This window comes from Amblyomma maculatum, chromosome 4 (genome assembly GCF_055883805.1).
Source record: "Amblyomma maculatum isolate TAMU_Amacu chromosome 4, ASM5588380v1, whole genome shotgun sequence".
Lineage (NCBI taxonomy): Eukaryota > Metazoa > Arthropoda > Arachnida > Ixodida > Ixodidae > Amblyomma > Amblyomma maculatum.
In genome coordinates, this window is record NC_139347.1 from 79,285,641 (window position 1) to 79,301,340 (window position 15,700).

The 15,700-nt window shown below is 46.7% G+C and overlaps 2 protein-coding genes across 3 annotated transcripts in view; one reads left to right on the top strand and one right to left on the bottom strand.

Annotated features, from left to right (window-relative positions):
- LOC146191509 (dnaJ homolog l(2)tid, mitochondrial) overlaps nt 1–7,206 on the bottom strand; it is a 33,973-nt gene extending 26,767 nt beyond the window's left edge. For both annotated transcript variants that reach the window (XM_084602019.1, XM_084602020.1), the window contains exons 1-4: nt 6,999–7,206; nt 6,751–6,893; nt 6,360–6,443; nt 852–1,088 (exon numbers count right to left, since the gene is read on the bottom strand). In XM_084602019.1, the coding sequence (XP_084458145.1) occupies nt 852–1,088; nt 6,360–6,443; nt 6,751–6,893; nt 6,999–7,104 (570 nt within the window). In that variant the 5' untranslated portion in view covers nt 7,105–7,206. The remainder of the gene's footprint in view (nt 1–851; nt 1,089–6,359; nt 6,444–6,750; nt 6,894–6,998) is intronic.
- Nucleotides 7,207–7,375: 169 nt separating this feature from the next.
- On the top strand, nt 7,376–11,934 carry LOC146191510 (tetratricopeptide repeat protein 38-like). Its single transcript, XM_084602018.1, has one exon. It carries the CDS (start codon nt 7,577–7,579, stop codon nt 9,107–9,109), a length of 1,533 nt encoding a protein of 510 aa, XP_084458144.1. The 5' UTR covers nt 7,376–7,576; the 3' UTR covers nt 9,110–11,934.
- The last annotated feature ends 3,766 nt before the right edge of the window (nt 11,935–15,700 follow it).

Genomic DNA, 15,700 nt, shown 5'->3' on the forward strand with positions numbered 1-15,700 from the left:
GCATATCAGAGGGCTGCAGACGAATTTCAAATGCTTTGTACTCTTTAACGTGAACCAAAATCTACACGCATAACATGGCAGTTTGGGGGTGCTGGTAAGGTATCGAGACGAGGACGAGGAAGGACAGGAGACACACGAGCACTAACTTGCAACCTAGCAGCCTCACTTGGTTGAAAGTTAGCGCTCGTGTGTCTCCTGTCCTTCCTTGTCCTCGCCTTGACGTGAGCTTCTCCTACACAGAGAAATTTGTACTTTGTCGCCACTGAAATACAGCTGTTATTTCTGGGAACTAGCCTGTGAGCCAGTGATTACTAATGGTCATGCTAAGCTCACTGTTTTGGCATTTCTCTGAATGTGCTTTCTGCATATTACTCGAGTTATTACTTTGTGCACCCTGCTGCAGAAGCACAGCTAGTGAGCCTTCATTTAACAGCAGCTGACAGAGTTGGCTGCTGCTAACTTGACAATGTTATGTTGTCATGTAACGTCACACAACCTAACCACCTATCAGTACCTGTCCACATTACCTGCCACTATGACCTGTCAGAAGCATACACGTGATTGTTTGCTCACAATGGAAATTCCGCAGAAAATGTTGATGCTTGTTTTCATGGACAATGGGGCCTTTAACACGCTCATGTTAAACGAGGCATCTTTAAAGCCCTTTCATCATTCCTATTTTCAGTCAGGTAGCTCAAAAAACAATGCAGCAAGACAAAGTTTACATGCAGAATAGCATCATGTGTACTTGTTTTCTGGTTTTTTTTTTTCCTATCTTTGCACTGCTCCGTCTTTTAAAATTATGTACAGATAAGGACACTGCCACTCAACACACCCGCAGCAGAACTCACCTCCTGTGCTCCACCAAAGCCAAATTGAGACTCCGAGAAGTCAAAGTCAGAGAATCCCGTCCGGCCACCGAGGTCCCCAAATATCTTGCGGAAGAGCTCTTCCGGGTCAATGGTTGAATGGAAGCCTTCTGGCCCCCATGAGCCCTGAGGGCCGCCTGCACCACTGGCACTGCCACCAAAGCCCGACGCTGAGCCCCAGCTGTCATACTGCTGCCGCTTGCCATCATCACTCAACACCTGCAAGGCCATGCATCGCACTGTTTATATTTTCATCCACACTGCCGTGCCTGCAACTTCACACTGTAATGGCAGGTCCAAGCATAATGCAGGACTTGGCACACTGGCCATTTCATCACCACTGAATGCACGCTGTTAGTAGTTTTATGCTTTGTAAGCATTTTCAAATGTGACAGTGCAATATAGCAAGCTTTGACTGGGGCTCCTGAAATCGAAGGGAGACACCCACTGTGGAGCTAAAAGCCTTCTAGAACAGCTATCCGGGTAAGTTGTTACGGATTCACTGCTTACTGAGAGTTTAGCACTCTGTTTTGTTTCTATTCTTGTGCGTCAACACTGTGGACTGGTCCTTTACAATCAAAACTTTCTCTTTATATTTGACCAAAGGGTCGAAGTGAGGGCTTGAGTGCCGTCGCTTAGAATTAGGTGCCTATTAAAAAACAAATTTAAATAAAACATTTAAAATAATGTGTATTCCTACTCAACAAGATGCTTACTGAAGCTACATTTGTTAATAGCTATAGCTGACAACTGAACTTGTGTACAAAATGATTTCGCAGATGACATCGTAGGCTCCTAAGTGCAAAAAAAAAAAGCCTTCGTATATATACCTTTCATAACAACATGATAAAATCTGTTCAGTCAGCACACCTCATGATAAACGTAAGTCTGCATGCATCAACAAAGATGAACAATCAGAAAAAGTGCTGTTATGAATGCCTATTTTATGAATGCCTATGAGAAATGACAGTCGACGCAGGTTTACTGACAAGAAAACTAGCCTTCAAGTTTCTACAAGGAAAAACCTGTACTAATTTTTAATGACCAGGGGCTACTCTGGTTGAAAACTGAGCATTCCTAACACAGAAAAGCTAAAAAATGAAATACAATGATACCAGTGATGGCCATCTTGCAAAGAAAATAGCAGGGTAAAACAAATGCCACATTTTTAAATCCAGATCCAATGTCCTCAGCAACAAATGCACCTTCTGCTGCCTACGCTGGCAAAAAGAGCCACCACACAACCAACTTTCGCAGCAAACAAAATCTGGCTGGATTTGATATTGATGTCCTTTTAAAGTATTTAACAGCACCTTGAGTTCTAGCTTTTAAAAATTTGTATTTAGGTCACCTCAGAAAGATATGATCAAGTAAGATTTGTTGCTGCATAAATGTTATCTATGCTGCTTAGAAAAGTAGTGTGTGAGCCACTGTGATGACAAGAAATGTCAAAGTAAACACGTCTTTAATGCAGCTTTGCACTGGGCTTAGCCAGCATACCCCTCTTTGTTGATGATATTGGCTTTTTATTTTAAAGGTGCAATATCTAAGCTTTCCTAAATGTCAGAACTAGCAAAGGAGAGTGCTAGAAGGCTGATAAAGGTAGTCAGACAAAGACAGATTTTCAAGGGGGACAGTGATGAGCCCCACCGATACAGAAAAACTAATACTTTAAAGCACTACACAGACATGTTCAGAACTCGCCTGCTTAAGGGGGGATGCGGGGCTAAAGGGTCAACTTTCGAACTGCTGCAACCATTTTGATGTAATTTTGAGTAGTTTATTTTCTTGCAATTAGAATATGTTCTAAATTCTATTGCCCTTGCTCAAATAGAAAAAAAAAAAAACTGTAGCTGCCATATTGAGAAATCAAGTGCTTAGGAAAATTCTCAGCTTATTAAGTCACCTTAGGAAAATTATCATTTAAAAAAAATGAAGGTAAACTAATTGTTTGCGATTAGATACGTTCTAGATAGTTCATGGTGCAGAATAAGGCCTATCGCGGGATCATCATGACAATTTTGTAAAAATCTCATTATTTTGAAAACAAGGTTAATCCTTTTTGTCATTATATATCGATGATTTTTATTATTTTGTAGAATGGTTAGGAATACAAAACATACCTTATCCTGTTCCCGACATATTTTTAGTCCAAAAACCAACTTTGGGAGCACTTCTAGCAAAAGAGTTTGGAAATGATGGTTTTCCTAACGGTCATGTTCCAGCAAAGAGCACGAACTGAGAAAAATAAATTCAGGAACAGGCCGTTTAATTTTGAGGCCAAAAATAATTAATCGGAGTGCCCTGCTGCATACGTTGGGCCCTCCTCTTCAACTCGACGCTGCCCTGTGGCAATTGCTTTGAGTCACCTTCTCCTTTTTTCAGCTTTACAGCTGTCCGGCACCCTTGTTTGCGCTTGCAAAACGCTTTATTTGGTTGCCTACTGGACATGCCACTTCGTCTGGGCTCCCTATTCCGTCTGCAGCTTGTGGAGCACTCTCATGATGCCACATGCACCTTCATTGAAGTCCAGCACAGCAAAGGCTGCTGCAGTCTGAACTGTCCTCAAAGAAGCAAATTCAGTCTTTGGACACCTCTTCTATACCAGCTTATTGAATGACTTGTTTTGCATTCTGCATTTGCACTCTTGAACATCGTGCAAGAGGCTCCGGCTTAGCCTGCTGCAGAGTGGCACCAACTCTTCGGCAATGTCTCTGCTGAAAGCTGGACAGAGGGGTTTGATGGTTTCCCAGCCACAACTAATGCTTTGTGGCAATTGTAGTGACACCAGGAGTCCTCACCATATGGGCAAGCATCATGTCGTGGGACTTCGTCTGTTGAGTAGGAGTGGAAAAGTGTCGCTAATATTCCTCTCTGCATTTTTTTTCACATCCGGAACAATGTCTTTTAGGACAGAGGCGTAGTAAGCAGCAAGTTTGTTTATGGTATTTTGCGTCCCCTTCCCCTTGCCTCCTAGACCTTTTTTCGTTCTTATATTTTCAATTCCAGCATAAACCCGTTTAGCAACATGGTTCATACAGTCCTCTTTGATGATCTCTTTGTCATAGAGGTCTAGACTGGAGACATGCAGGAAGGATTTGCTGTCACCATCGCAGAGCGCTGTTGTGTATTGCATGTTGTGAATCTCCTTACAGCAACTGAATATTATCCCTGCTGCTTGAACTTCTATAGCGTTAGACAATCCAGCAAAGTTCTTCTGGCAGACCTCAGTGTGGGCTTTTTTCCAATCGGAATGTTCATCTTCACCACCTTTGGAACCATAATTGCAGCCATGACATAGTTGAACTGCACAAAAAAATCCAGCACAAGCTCCATTTCAAGCTCAATTACAACGCCAAGGCAGAAATACGAAGTGTGACCGCGTTTGTGCCAAGTGCTGTCGTAACTCCCACACACACATCCAAAAGTTCATTGCAGCTAGTAGTGGAGTTGCTTGCTCTCACAGCGATCCCCGCTTCATGCATCACATCACACGCAGCTTCCATCACTACTCGATGCGCCTTTCCCACAACTTCCCGACATGTTTTGTGGTGCATGGACACAGGCGCTTCCATGCCCACGAAAAAGTTTGCCATTGTTTGGTAGTTGATGCCGAGCTAGCAACTACAAGGCAAACCGACTGCTCAGGCTGCCAGCTGGATTTCACGGGAGGGCTGTGTACGGCCTTCTTCATGTCACAACACCGGCTACACATTCCAATAAACTGTAGATTAACACCCATACCAGTCACTTCCAAGTCTAGTGACTGTCTGTAACAATGCGGGCACAGAAGCGACGTTACCAACACCTTGATGGTTGCGAGTTTTACAAAGCAGTAACCACTGAACTTGGTCGTTTCCTTACTTTCACCGCCATAATGTCAGCCCTGGCAAAGCAGCGCAACCTTTCTTTCATAAGCAGTCAGTTGGCACTCAGTACCTTCAGCATATCCACTTGTCATTTCCAAAGGTGACAAACTATCACCGGAGGTAGAAGGGCTCACTTCGGTCGCTGGCAGCACGCTAAGGCCCGGCAAGTCCCAAGAGAGAGACTCATGTGCTCACAGTCGATCAGCGTTGCTTTGGCCTCTAAATGTCCTGGAGCGTTTTCGCTTCCCAAAGCTTCTCCATGTCAAAGACTTTGTTGCAGGCATCTTGCAATCCCACAATAAATCACAAAGCACAGCAAACTTGCAAAGAGTAAGGAAGATAACCAGCGTCCCACATAACCAAAGCAAAGTCTGCTTAGTCAGGCTCTGGTGGCACGAATACAGCAATCAAAGATCACATGCTTTGTATTGGTCAATCAAAGCTTCTGTTTAGGTTTACCAGCCAATCTGCAGTTGCCGCAGCCCAAAATAGGCCTTTTCTTTTTGCTATTTCTTCAGTTGGTCTACCGATAGCAGGCCTTTTTCGAGGAAGAAGCGCGAGAAACAAACTATCCAACAAGTGGTTTCATCCCATGTTCTGTCTCTTGCCTGTTTTGCAAAATTCTAAACAGTACAAAATTAAAAAAAAAAAAAAACATCTTTTTTTTTGTGCGTGTGAAAATCATGATTTCAGCCCCGCATCCCCCCTTATTAAAATGCCACTGAAGCTGTATTTGATGATGGCTACAACCAAAAGCTAAATTTGTGCACAAGGCGATTTCATGCACTACTGCGCAAGCTCTATACATAATAAAGCCTTAACCAGCTCCATTGCTACTGCACACTTCCTCGCACCTCTCTTGTAGTATGTATGACCCTGAAACATGCACATTATTTTTGCCATTAAAGCAATTAGAACATTTAAATCTGTTACAAAAGATTTTATTATAAAAGAATTGCAGACCTTGGACCAAGTTCTGAAGTAAAGATTAAAAAAAAAACGTTCTCAGGACGGCTACAAGTCCATGACATTAATGTTCGATGTTAGCTGGAAGGAAGAATGAAGATATTTCTTAAAACAGCAGCTAGTTTAGGGTAGGAAGGGTGGAGCAACCCGTGTTACCCCAGCTAACACCAGAGCCACTTGGCTACACCAGCAGCGGCTCAAGTCCGCTGCTTCCCACGTGTGCAGAGAAGCTCAAACAGTTCAGCTAACATGTTACTGGCTAATCAAAGGATTTGGGAGTCATATATTGGAAAAATGAGTTTGGAAACTTCCAGAAGGAAAGAATGCCTTCTGTAGACGAGTAACGCCATCAGTCTAGGGTAAGATCTACTTCAAAAACACATGACAATACATGATAAAACTGCCTAGTTCCAGAAACGTGGAAATGCATTTATACAAGACTAGCATTAAGCATGGTGCAGATAATGTAATCTTAAGCAAACATAACAAAAAGCTTTTCTCCAGAGTATACACATTTGTTTCACTCAAACTTACTCATGTTTCCCAAGCAACATTTCAGCAAACAGAAGCAGCAAAACATAAGATAAGCAGAGTGTGTGTTTTGTCACTTTTCCTTGAATTATTAGTTTCAGCTGCAGTTTGGCAGATTTCTTACTTCATATGCTTCGGAGACTTCTTGAAACTTTTTTGCTGCCTCAGGGTCTCCCTTGTTCGTGTCTGGGTGATACTTCTTGGCGAGCTGCGTTGGAAAGAGACGAGAAAGTCAGTGTGTATTCGTCAAACCACAGAAAGAACATAATACGTAAAGTATGCAACGAAATGAGACTGCATCCAATTATATGCCATATTCAAGCAATGCAGTAGAAAGTAGCACAAATTTAAAACAACCAAGTTTCGACTTCGTAAAAGTAAAGTTTCATGCCGACACACGTGCCGCGAGTGTCACGAAAGCATTGCGCCTGCGATTAACAAGTAAGCGAGATATTTTTGAAAGCGTCTGCTGAGAAATTCCAAAGTTTCTTTCCATTCTAATTTTGTCTACTTACTTGATAATAGGCTTTCTTGATATCTTTTTGACTTGCATTCCTAGGCACTCCAAGGACATCGTAGTAGTCCTTCTTCAGAAGGCTCGATGAAACATGAAACTGTCTTCTCCGCGGGCCAGCCACGAGACAGTTGGAAGAAATGCCTGGACAAAAAAAAAAAAAAAAAACAACAACGCTTGAATTTGCTTTTCTTTAATTCAACCGACTACATATGATGTCTCGAGCAATATTTCAGGGAACTCACTAACCAATTTCACATGATGCAATCCGTGGTAGCACTCCGTTGAACTTCGAGCACACCACACAACAGCGGGCTAAATGAGCTGTAACACGAAGTGACGCAAACATTGTCATAAGGTCATGCTGATTACATATAAACTTTTAATTTGCTAGTCCCCTATGAAACATGTGGCGAACCCGCAACTCCTTCTACACAGAGATCGCGAAACGCGTTGCCAACAGAACGTCAACATCTCGCTAAACAAAATAAAAGGCAATTAATTAAGTTAGCGTAAAAACTACTTCAATATGTTAAATAAGTTTGTAACTAAAATAACTTTGTATGGCAGTAATTTGTAAGGGTTATTGTGAGCAATTTGTTTAAGGCGAAACAGCTGTTGAAAACCTTGCGAGCTTGTCAGTTCTCAACATTGTGTAGGACGCGTCGGCTGCTCGCGAGAACGCCTCCAGCCAAAGCTCCAGCCCGATAAAACCGTGAGTTATGTGAAACGCTTATCGCGTCAGACAACAGGGCACAGAGCAGTGTTAAAACGTGCGAACCTACGTTAACGGAGCAATTTCTTAGCGTGTCGCCGTAGTCTGCGCCATGTCCACCACGCTGACGTTACGCCAAAACTGGCGCGATTGCGCTGCTTGGAAGGCGGAAAAGCTGCCGCTCAACACGACGAGCGATCAAGCCTGCAAGCTGTTTGACGCTGCACTCAGCCAGTATGTGGGCTGGTACGATGACCCGACACTGGGTGGGCTGTCAGGAACCCTGGACAGCCTGAAAAAAGCTGACCCACACTTTACCATGGGGCAGGTACTGAACGTCGGCTTGACACTCATAGGATCCGGCGACTCCGTGCTCAAGAACGCGCAACTATCTGGTGACCTCGATGTACTGGACTCCATCGCGAGCCGAGGCCAACTGGAGCGCCGCGAGCAGCTTCACGTCGATGCCGTGCTAGCTTGGTCTCGGGGCCGTATGTCGCGAGCCGCTTCGCTTTGGGAAGACATTCTGATCGACAACCCGACCGACATGCTAGCGCTCAAATTCGCGCACGACACGTATTTCTACCTGGGCTGCCAGCGCCAGATTCGCGACTCCGTCGCGCGCGTGCTTCCACGGTGGAAGCCGTCGGCGCCGCTATACTCGTACCTGCACGGCATGCTGGCCTTTGGTCAGTGCGAGACGAACCTGTTCGAAGACGCGCGCAAGTCTGGCGAGGAAGCGCTGCGCCTAAACCGCCACGACGCATGGGCGACGCACGCGCTGGCGCACGTGTACGAGATGCAGGCCGACCCGGATGGTGGCATTTCGTTCATGAGCCGCACACTGGCCGACTGGGAGCCGTGCGCCATGCTCGCATGCCACAACTTCTGGCACTGGGCCGTCTACCATGTCGAAAAGGGCGAGGTGGAGGCGGCGTTGGACATCTTCGACGGCCAGGTCGCCAACCGGCTACGCGGCTCGGGTGCCATGCTGGACTACGTGGACGCAGCGTCCCTGTTATACCGACTGCAGCTGCGCAACGTGCCTCAGGAGAAATTGTCGACCCGCTGGCCCGGCGTGTGGGACGTGGCGTACGGGCACCACGACGACCGCATCCTAGTCTTCAACCAGCTGCACTTTCTTATGGCATACCTAGGCATCGGCGACGACGCCGAGGCCCTGCTTAACCCTCCGCCACAACGGGACCTGGGCAGATGCGAGGACGGAGGCTGGCCCGCCGACCAGCGGCGGATCATGGCCGAAGTGGGCCTTCCGGTAATGCAGGCTATGGTGGCGCACAGCCAGCGGCGCTTCGACGATGCAGCCGAGAAGCTGGCGGCCGTGCGCTACGACGTGCTGCGCATCGGAGGCAGCAACGCGCAGCGCGACGTCTTCGACCTGCTGCTGATGGACGCGGCTATCCGGTCCGAGCGACACACCCGGCTGGCCGAAGCGCTGCTGGCCGAGCGCAGCCTCTCGCGGCCCAACTCGACCATGCTCAAGAGCCTCAACGAGACGTTGGCCAAGCGCTGCAGCGGCTCCAAGTCGCCTACCTCGGCCAACGTGCTGCACGCGCGGATTGTCGACTGTCCCGCTGCAGCTGGGGCACGTCCCGCGTGCGGCATGGTGCAGGAGAAAAAGTGATGGCCATGCTGAGTTGATCCTACACTCGCTTCCGCCAGCGTATATGATCCACTGGGGAAGAACCTGAATGTACTCGATGCAGAATGGATGTTTAGTATTAGCTTATAATAGTTTTATCTTTGGAAGAAATTCGCTACAGGCGGGTTAAGATGATTTTATGTAGCCGACCACTATTCACTAGCATTCCATATCAATGGTGCCTAAATATTGCTGTTATACCAATGGTGCCTGATTATAAATGTGGCTGCCAGGACTGTCCCTCTAAACGCGCCACCAGTAACCATAATATAAATAATATAAGGCATTATTTGTCGACATGTGTGAACGAAATTGCGTGCAGTTGAAACAAGCAGGCATGCCTTTACGTGTCTATGCTCAATGCTTGCTTCTAATTTAGACCCTCTCTCCTGGCAGACGGCGCGCACGTGCTCAAGCATATTCAGCTGCAGCGATGCTTACATTCGGTCGACCGTGCTCCTGCACATCAGCATGAATATGCATGAGTGGGCAGGCTTAATATATAGCCGCACGCTAATTTCAGGCTATTCATGTCCGGTTTTGTCCCGAGCGCTTGTAATAGCTCAACGTCTATGTACATACTTCATGATATGTACTAAAGGGCATCATTTTGCTCAAGCAGGCAGACCCACTCGAGCCCCAGGCTCGCTGTGCAGTAGTGTTTGTAGGCTCCAGGATTAGGGCATTATAGTGCTTCATTTTCGATGTTTGCAGTCTGGAACGCGGCTACGTGATATGACGTGCGATCAAGCCATGTGCTGATCTGAAACTGGCACAGGTGGCTGCCTGGATGCTACACAGATTGCGTGCTCACATACCGAGCAGCTGCGCGTAGCCGCTCTTTGGTGACAGTGTCGGAAAGTAGTGAAACAACGTAAATATCTACGGACTCGATGGTTTGCATATTTTTATAGCGCAGTCATAAAGGTATTTCTTTGCAAAGCGATAACATTCCTGTTTTGTTTGGGGCTACTATTAAAGTCTCTTTTGTCGGAGTGACAGTATTGAGATGTCCACGAGTGACGTGTAAGCTATGAAAAGACTATTCAGTGGCCCGCGTGAAATTGCGGCAATGTGCATGGTTACCATGCAGCCTCGCTCCCTTCTTCTGAACCAAGAAACAGCGTCCATCTCCTCTCGCATGGCAAAATCCTCACTTCTTTTTTTCTTTTGCGTCGCATACCCGAGCGAGCAAAGTTTCGTTTGAACGGTTCGCTATCGGTGCACAAGGCTATTTCTGCCACCAAAAACATTTCTATGCCAGTATCCTTAGGCTTATTACTGGCATGAACGATACGTATTTTGTTTCGTCAACATTCAACTGTAGCTTGGTCAAGTTAGAGCAACCAAACAGGTGGGACAAATAGTTATTGACAGCGTATTCAATTTTCGGGAGTGAATGGCTAGAGAAAGACCGTTTGGGGCCATCTGTGAGGTCTTCAGACGACCATAGCCAGTCGAGTACCGCCGAGCTACTCTTATTTGCGTGCTGTAAAAGCGTTGGAACTTTCTCAAGACCAGATGAGCTTGCACGTTGTCAAACATTTTTTTTTTTTTCTTTGTCGGCTTATTCGTAAAATGAGAGGAATATATGGCGGGTGAAGGCAAGGCCCGCAGGTCGGGGATGGGGGTTGGCTCTGTATGTATAGCCTTCAAATTGCGCCTCTGGAGAAACAAGAGCAGAGGCCAGTTTGGCCTTTTGGTGTCGGGCGCGCGACCTTCTGAATGGACCTGTAGGTCGTTTATTGTCATCAGGATGCCCTAGTGGGAGTCAGAAAGTGCTCGGCCTTTGCGAAGTATGTTGAGCGTAGTTCGCGATTGTGTGCTACCTTAAGGTTCCGACTGGCGCTGCGTGAAAGAGCGTTAGGTGAACTTAGTAAGCAGCATAAACATATATGTATATGTCCATTGTGAATTCCTTTCCTCTTCGGCAGCGAGTTTGATTTGAAAGATGGCGTTATAACATGAGAATGTTGGATATTTGAAGAGATTTCGGATTTCCTTTTCTGGATGACACCCGCCCCCATGTTAGGCTTAGCATAATTTATGCAGTACGACAAATAGAAAAAAAAATTCAAAAGGATCTACATGAACCGTAAAACCGCCATCTCCTTTGATTGGGCTGGCGTAACTTACTAGGAAAATCGCGTGCTTTATGGTGTCGCAAGCCAGGTCTGTCTAGTGTCGTCAATACTGCGGCCTCTCCGGTCTCCGTAATTTTCTTCAACGTGTGCCCCGAACATGTTACCAGGGAACTCCGGCTGGTCGAGCCTCTCACACATAGCTAAGCAGAAATAAGACGTTCTTGTAATGTCAAATAGCAGTGAACGTCTTGTAGTTCCTGGAAAAGTGAAGGCTGTGGAGGTTATCTGCAGAAGACTACCTTGGTTTCTTCTGTAACTTTGCCCCGCATTGCTTTCGAAAGCGAGCTCTCGCGTGCGTTGCACCACATGCAGTTCCGTGATCGCTTACTTTCGTTCTACTGATGCCTGCCGTAAAACTCTTCAGCGCGCCAATTATTTCCGCTAGCATGGCACGTGCTTGGCGCGAAATTACGAGGTTTCGTTGCCAAGCAATTCCCGCACTTTTAGCCGAATGAAAACGCCGCATTAAGAGTACTAAGTCGCACGCTGTATTTTTTTTTTTTCTGCCGCTACAGGTTCCTGCTCTGCTGACGTATGTGCATGAGCATGTGCGGTGAAGCGCTTTACCTTTGCGCGTCTGCTTTCATGCCCTAAGCCTCGATGGTATATATACAGTTTCCCAAGGTGTTCGTAAAAAAGCAGGCACGCCTTTTTTTTTTTTTTCTTACAGCGTATACGCTTGTATAAATATTTTCCGGTTGCTAAATATATGTGTATGTGTGTGGCGGGGAGCCACAGGGCTGGGCTGCGTGCTGGGAGACAAATGATGCCGCAAGGATCCTTCCCGTTCCGATAGGACCGCAACGCCGCGTCGGTTTCGGATTCAAGACGCTCGCACGGTTAAAACGAAAACTGGAAATAAGTGGACACGGAACGACGTGTACACGGAAGTTTCTGCTCTCAGGCCCGTCTTCTTCATTTTCTTGTCGTTCCTGATGCTACTCGCATTCTGCGCTCGACTGTATCGAGACCATTGAACGATGGGACCAACTCCGCGAACTCAGGAAATCCTGGCGCACCTCACTGTATCTCCAGCGAGGGGCGTGCTCCCGTTTGTCCTTATAGTGCTGGTGACCGTGTATATACGAAAGGTCGCAGCGCTGGTGTTCTACGGAGGCGTAGAAACAAGGTACAGATACTGCATTCCGAACGCCGCTTCCTCGCTAAACAAGCATAAAACGGGTCAAGGTAGACACCCTTTCCCCCAAGGCAGGGGAGTGCGCCAAGAAAGGGGAAGAGAACAAGCTTCATTGAGAATAAAGAGGCCCTAGAATCGCCGGCTTTTCGCGAAGGGAGCGAGTAAAAACTGCCTGCATCGCTCGATGTAGGCGCAGAGGAAAGTGCAGTTTCGTTGTTCGCCATGCAAATCTTTTTCGCTGCCGATGCTCTCAAGCTTGCTAATAATAGAGCTTCTTCTAGAACTATCTTCGTTGCTGAGCAACGCCCTGCTCGAACTGAGTAAACCGAAAGATAGATGAGAACCGGATTCTTTGCGGTCACGCGGGCGGACGATGCTATCGCGGCAAGTGGCCGATGCGCGGGAAGCGATTTTGAGTCACCGCGTCGATCGGCTCAGTGTGCCCGCGTACAGCTGTTTAGTTTGGAGGACGGTGTTTTACTTCTGTAGCGTTGAAGATATCGTTCGGCACAGAGCCCGATCACCGCGTGAAAGAAAAAAATAATGCACGGTCAAGTGCTGGAATCTAACCCCTGTCACTTCGGTCGCAAGTTGAGCATGTAAGTTAGCCTTGAACTCCATTTGTTTTTTTTTTTGTTTTTTTTTTCTTTATTTTTGGCTGTAAATACAGTTCATAAAAAGTACTGGCCTCAGTTCGGCTAGCACAGCATTAATACCGCCTTTCTTCATGCCGATATCAGGTGCCGCCTATATCGGGTAGAGGATTTTCGAGAAACCCTAGACTATCATTTTTTTTTTTATTTCGACCGATATATATCTGGTAGAGGACTTTCGAGAAACCCTACACCACCGTTTTTTTTTTTTTTTTAAGGCATAACCTTAGTCAAATACGGCTGAGGGTTCTTGTGTAAATACTGTATATTTTGAGTGCAATAAAAATAAATAGGCCACCACTTCGTTATTGCCTGCTTTACACAACAACAACCCGGGCGAAAATCCTAACTGGTGTAACTGGTTTAAGGAACAAACTTCCAGTTCATACCAGTTAGTTTCCAGTTAGAAAACAATGGATCCCCAACCGGAATTGGGAATGTGTTCCTTAAACCAGTTAGACCACTTAAGATTTTCACCTGGGAAACAAAGACAAAATAATATGTAAAATACACCCGCGCCAAAATAATGAATGGTTACATCAAAATTTCCTCATGCGTGCCAGCTCATTAAGAATGCTCACCCACTCAGGGGGTTCGCTTTGGGCTCAATGCAGTTCTGTAATAAACAAAGCACTTTGAATGAAGCACCCCGCCGGGGTGGCGCAGTGGTTACGGCGCTCGACTACTGTTCCCATGGACGCGGGATCAGTGTGCCCACGTACAGCTGTTTAGTTTGGAGGACGGTGTTTTACTTCACAAGCGTTGAAGATATCATTGAAGATATCTAGCTGATTGCAGGGCAGCGGATAGAGTCAGTAGGTCGTTGTGTGTGCGCCACACCGTGAAGTCTTCAGCGTATATTAAGAATTTAACATCAGAAAATTCATGTAACCGCCATGAAAGGGAGATAAATTCAATATTGAATAATGTTGGTGACAACACTGATCCCCGGGTTGCGTCGCGAAGACGAACGAATTATCCCATGGCATCGCCACAGAGGCGTATTGCAAATTGTCTGCCTTCAAGGAAAGACTTTACAAAATTGCGTATATACTCTAACTGGTAAATGGAGACTGTCAATTGAATCGAGAATGGCAGCATGACTAATATTATCATAAGCCTTCTCGACGTCCATGGCGAGAGCACTGCGTACATTGTGGCTACGTGTGGATGATAATAATGAGGACGACCGCCGACCCGTCTTCTGTGCCTATAGATGGTCGAAAGCCAATTTGGGCCGAGTGGTAGAAACCGTGACGTTCTAGCCACCACGAGATTCGTGTGACGAGCATTTTCTCAACAATTTTGCAAATTGTTGGTATAAAGGATATATGTCGAAAGTTGTTCAGGTCTGTTGACGTTTTCCCCGGTTTTGGAATAGAGATCACAACAGGCGATTTCCAGCTCTCTGGTACATCGCCGTCTAGCCATACCTTGTTTGTGGTGTCGAGGAGTTGAGGAAGAGCAACACAAGTGAGGTACTTGTAAACCTTGTACGTGATGGAGTCCGGACCGGGTGCTGTCTTTCTGCTGGCATCATCTACAGCTGCAAGCAATTCAGGCATGTAGAATGGGCTCGCGGTTCCCTCGGTGTTGGTAGCAAATGGCAGCTTATCGACATGGGCTGGCATGCCCACCAAGTAAGTTCTTGTAACTTGTGCAGGCAACACATCGTAATTTGGGAAAAACTTGCGCGCTGCTTGACTTGCGAAATCATCCGGAGACAAGTTTGCTGCAAAGCATGCGGTGGCCGCTGCACAGGACGATAACAGTGCTCCGTGGCATTGAAAGTTCGCCAGAGATAAGCATTCGATGGTTGTGTGGAGAACTGCTCGCACCACAGGTGCCATTGGCATCGTGAGAGATCAAGCTCGTACCTTCGAGCCTTATCAGTAATGTAATTCAGTCTTGTGCGTGCGTGAGCAGAAGTTGAGTCGCTAGTTGCAGTCAATTCCGCTTTTCGACGAGCAGCCCACAAGTTGAGCAGAGGGACACCCGGTGCTGGTCCACCAACCTGCCCACATTATGGTAGTAGCCTCATTTAGCGCGCTTTTTATGCGGTCTGGAAGCAATGGTGTCGACTCCACAGAGTGACTTTGAAGAATGGTGCGGAAATTTTCCCAGTAGACCAATGAACACTTGCGGCGTAATCGTCGGGCCTGTGATGGATATAGGCCGATTATGATAGGGTGATGGTCACTCCCTCAGAAGTCCGGCTCCAAGTGCCACGAGTGAGTGCCGAGTCCTGACCACCGCGTAAGACAAGGGCTGTGTGTGAAAGCACAGCCCTTGTCGGTGTGTCGGGATGGCTCAGGAGAATAAACAACGCATCCGCAAAGGCGTCCTGCACATCGCCTGCCGCGAGGACCTAAAATGGAGTACCCCCAGTCCGTGTGAGGTGCATTGAAGCTACCACCAACTAAAACTGAACATCCCGGGTATTGTTGTCGAACATCCAATAACCATCCCAGATTTATGCGGGAGGGAGAGCCACCGCCAGGTCTAGCATAGACTGACACAACCACAACTGTTGCCTAACATAACTTGACTGCCACATCAACTACCTCCTGATATGGGGACGGGGTACACCAGTTTTCCAGAGCAAGGTGGACCTGAGGAAACCTTGTGCCAACATACA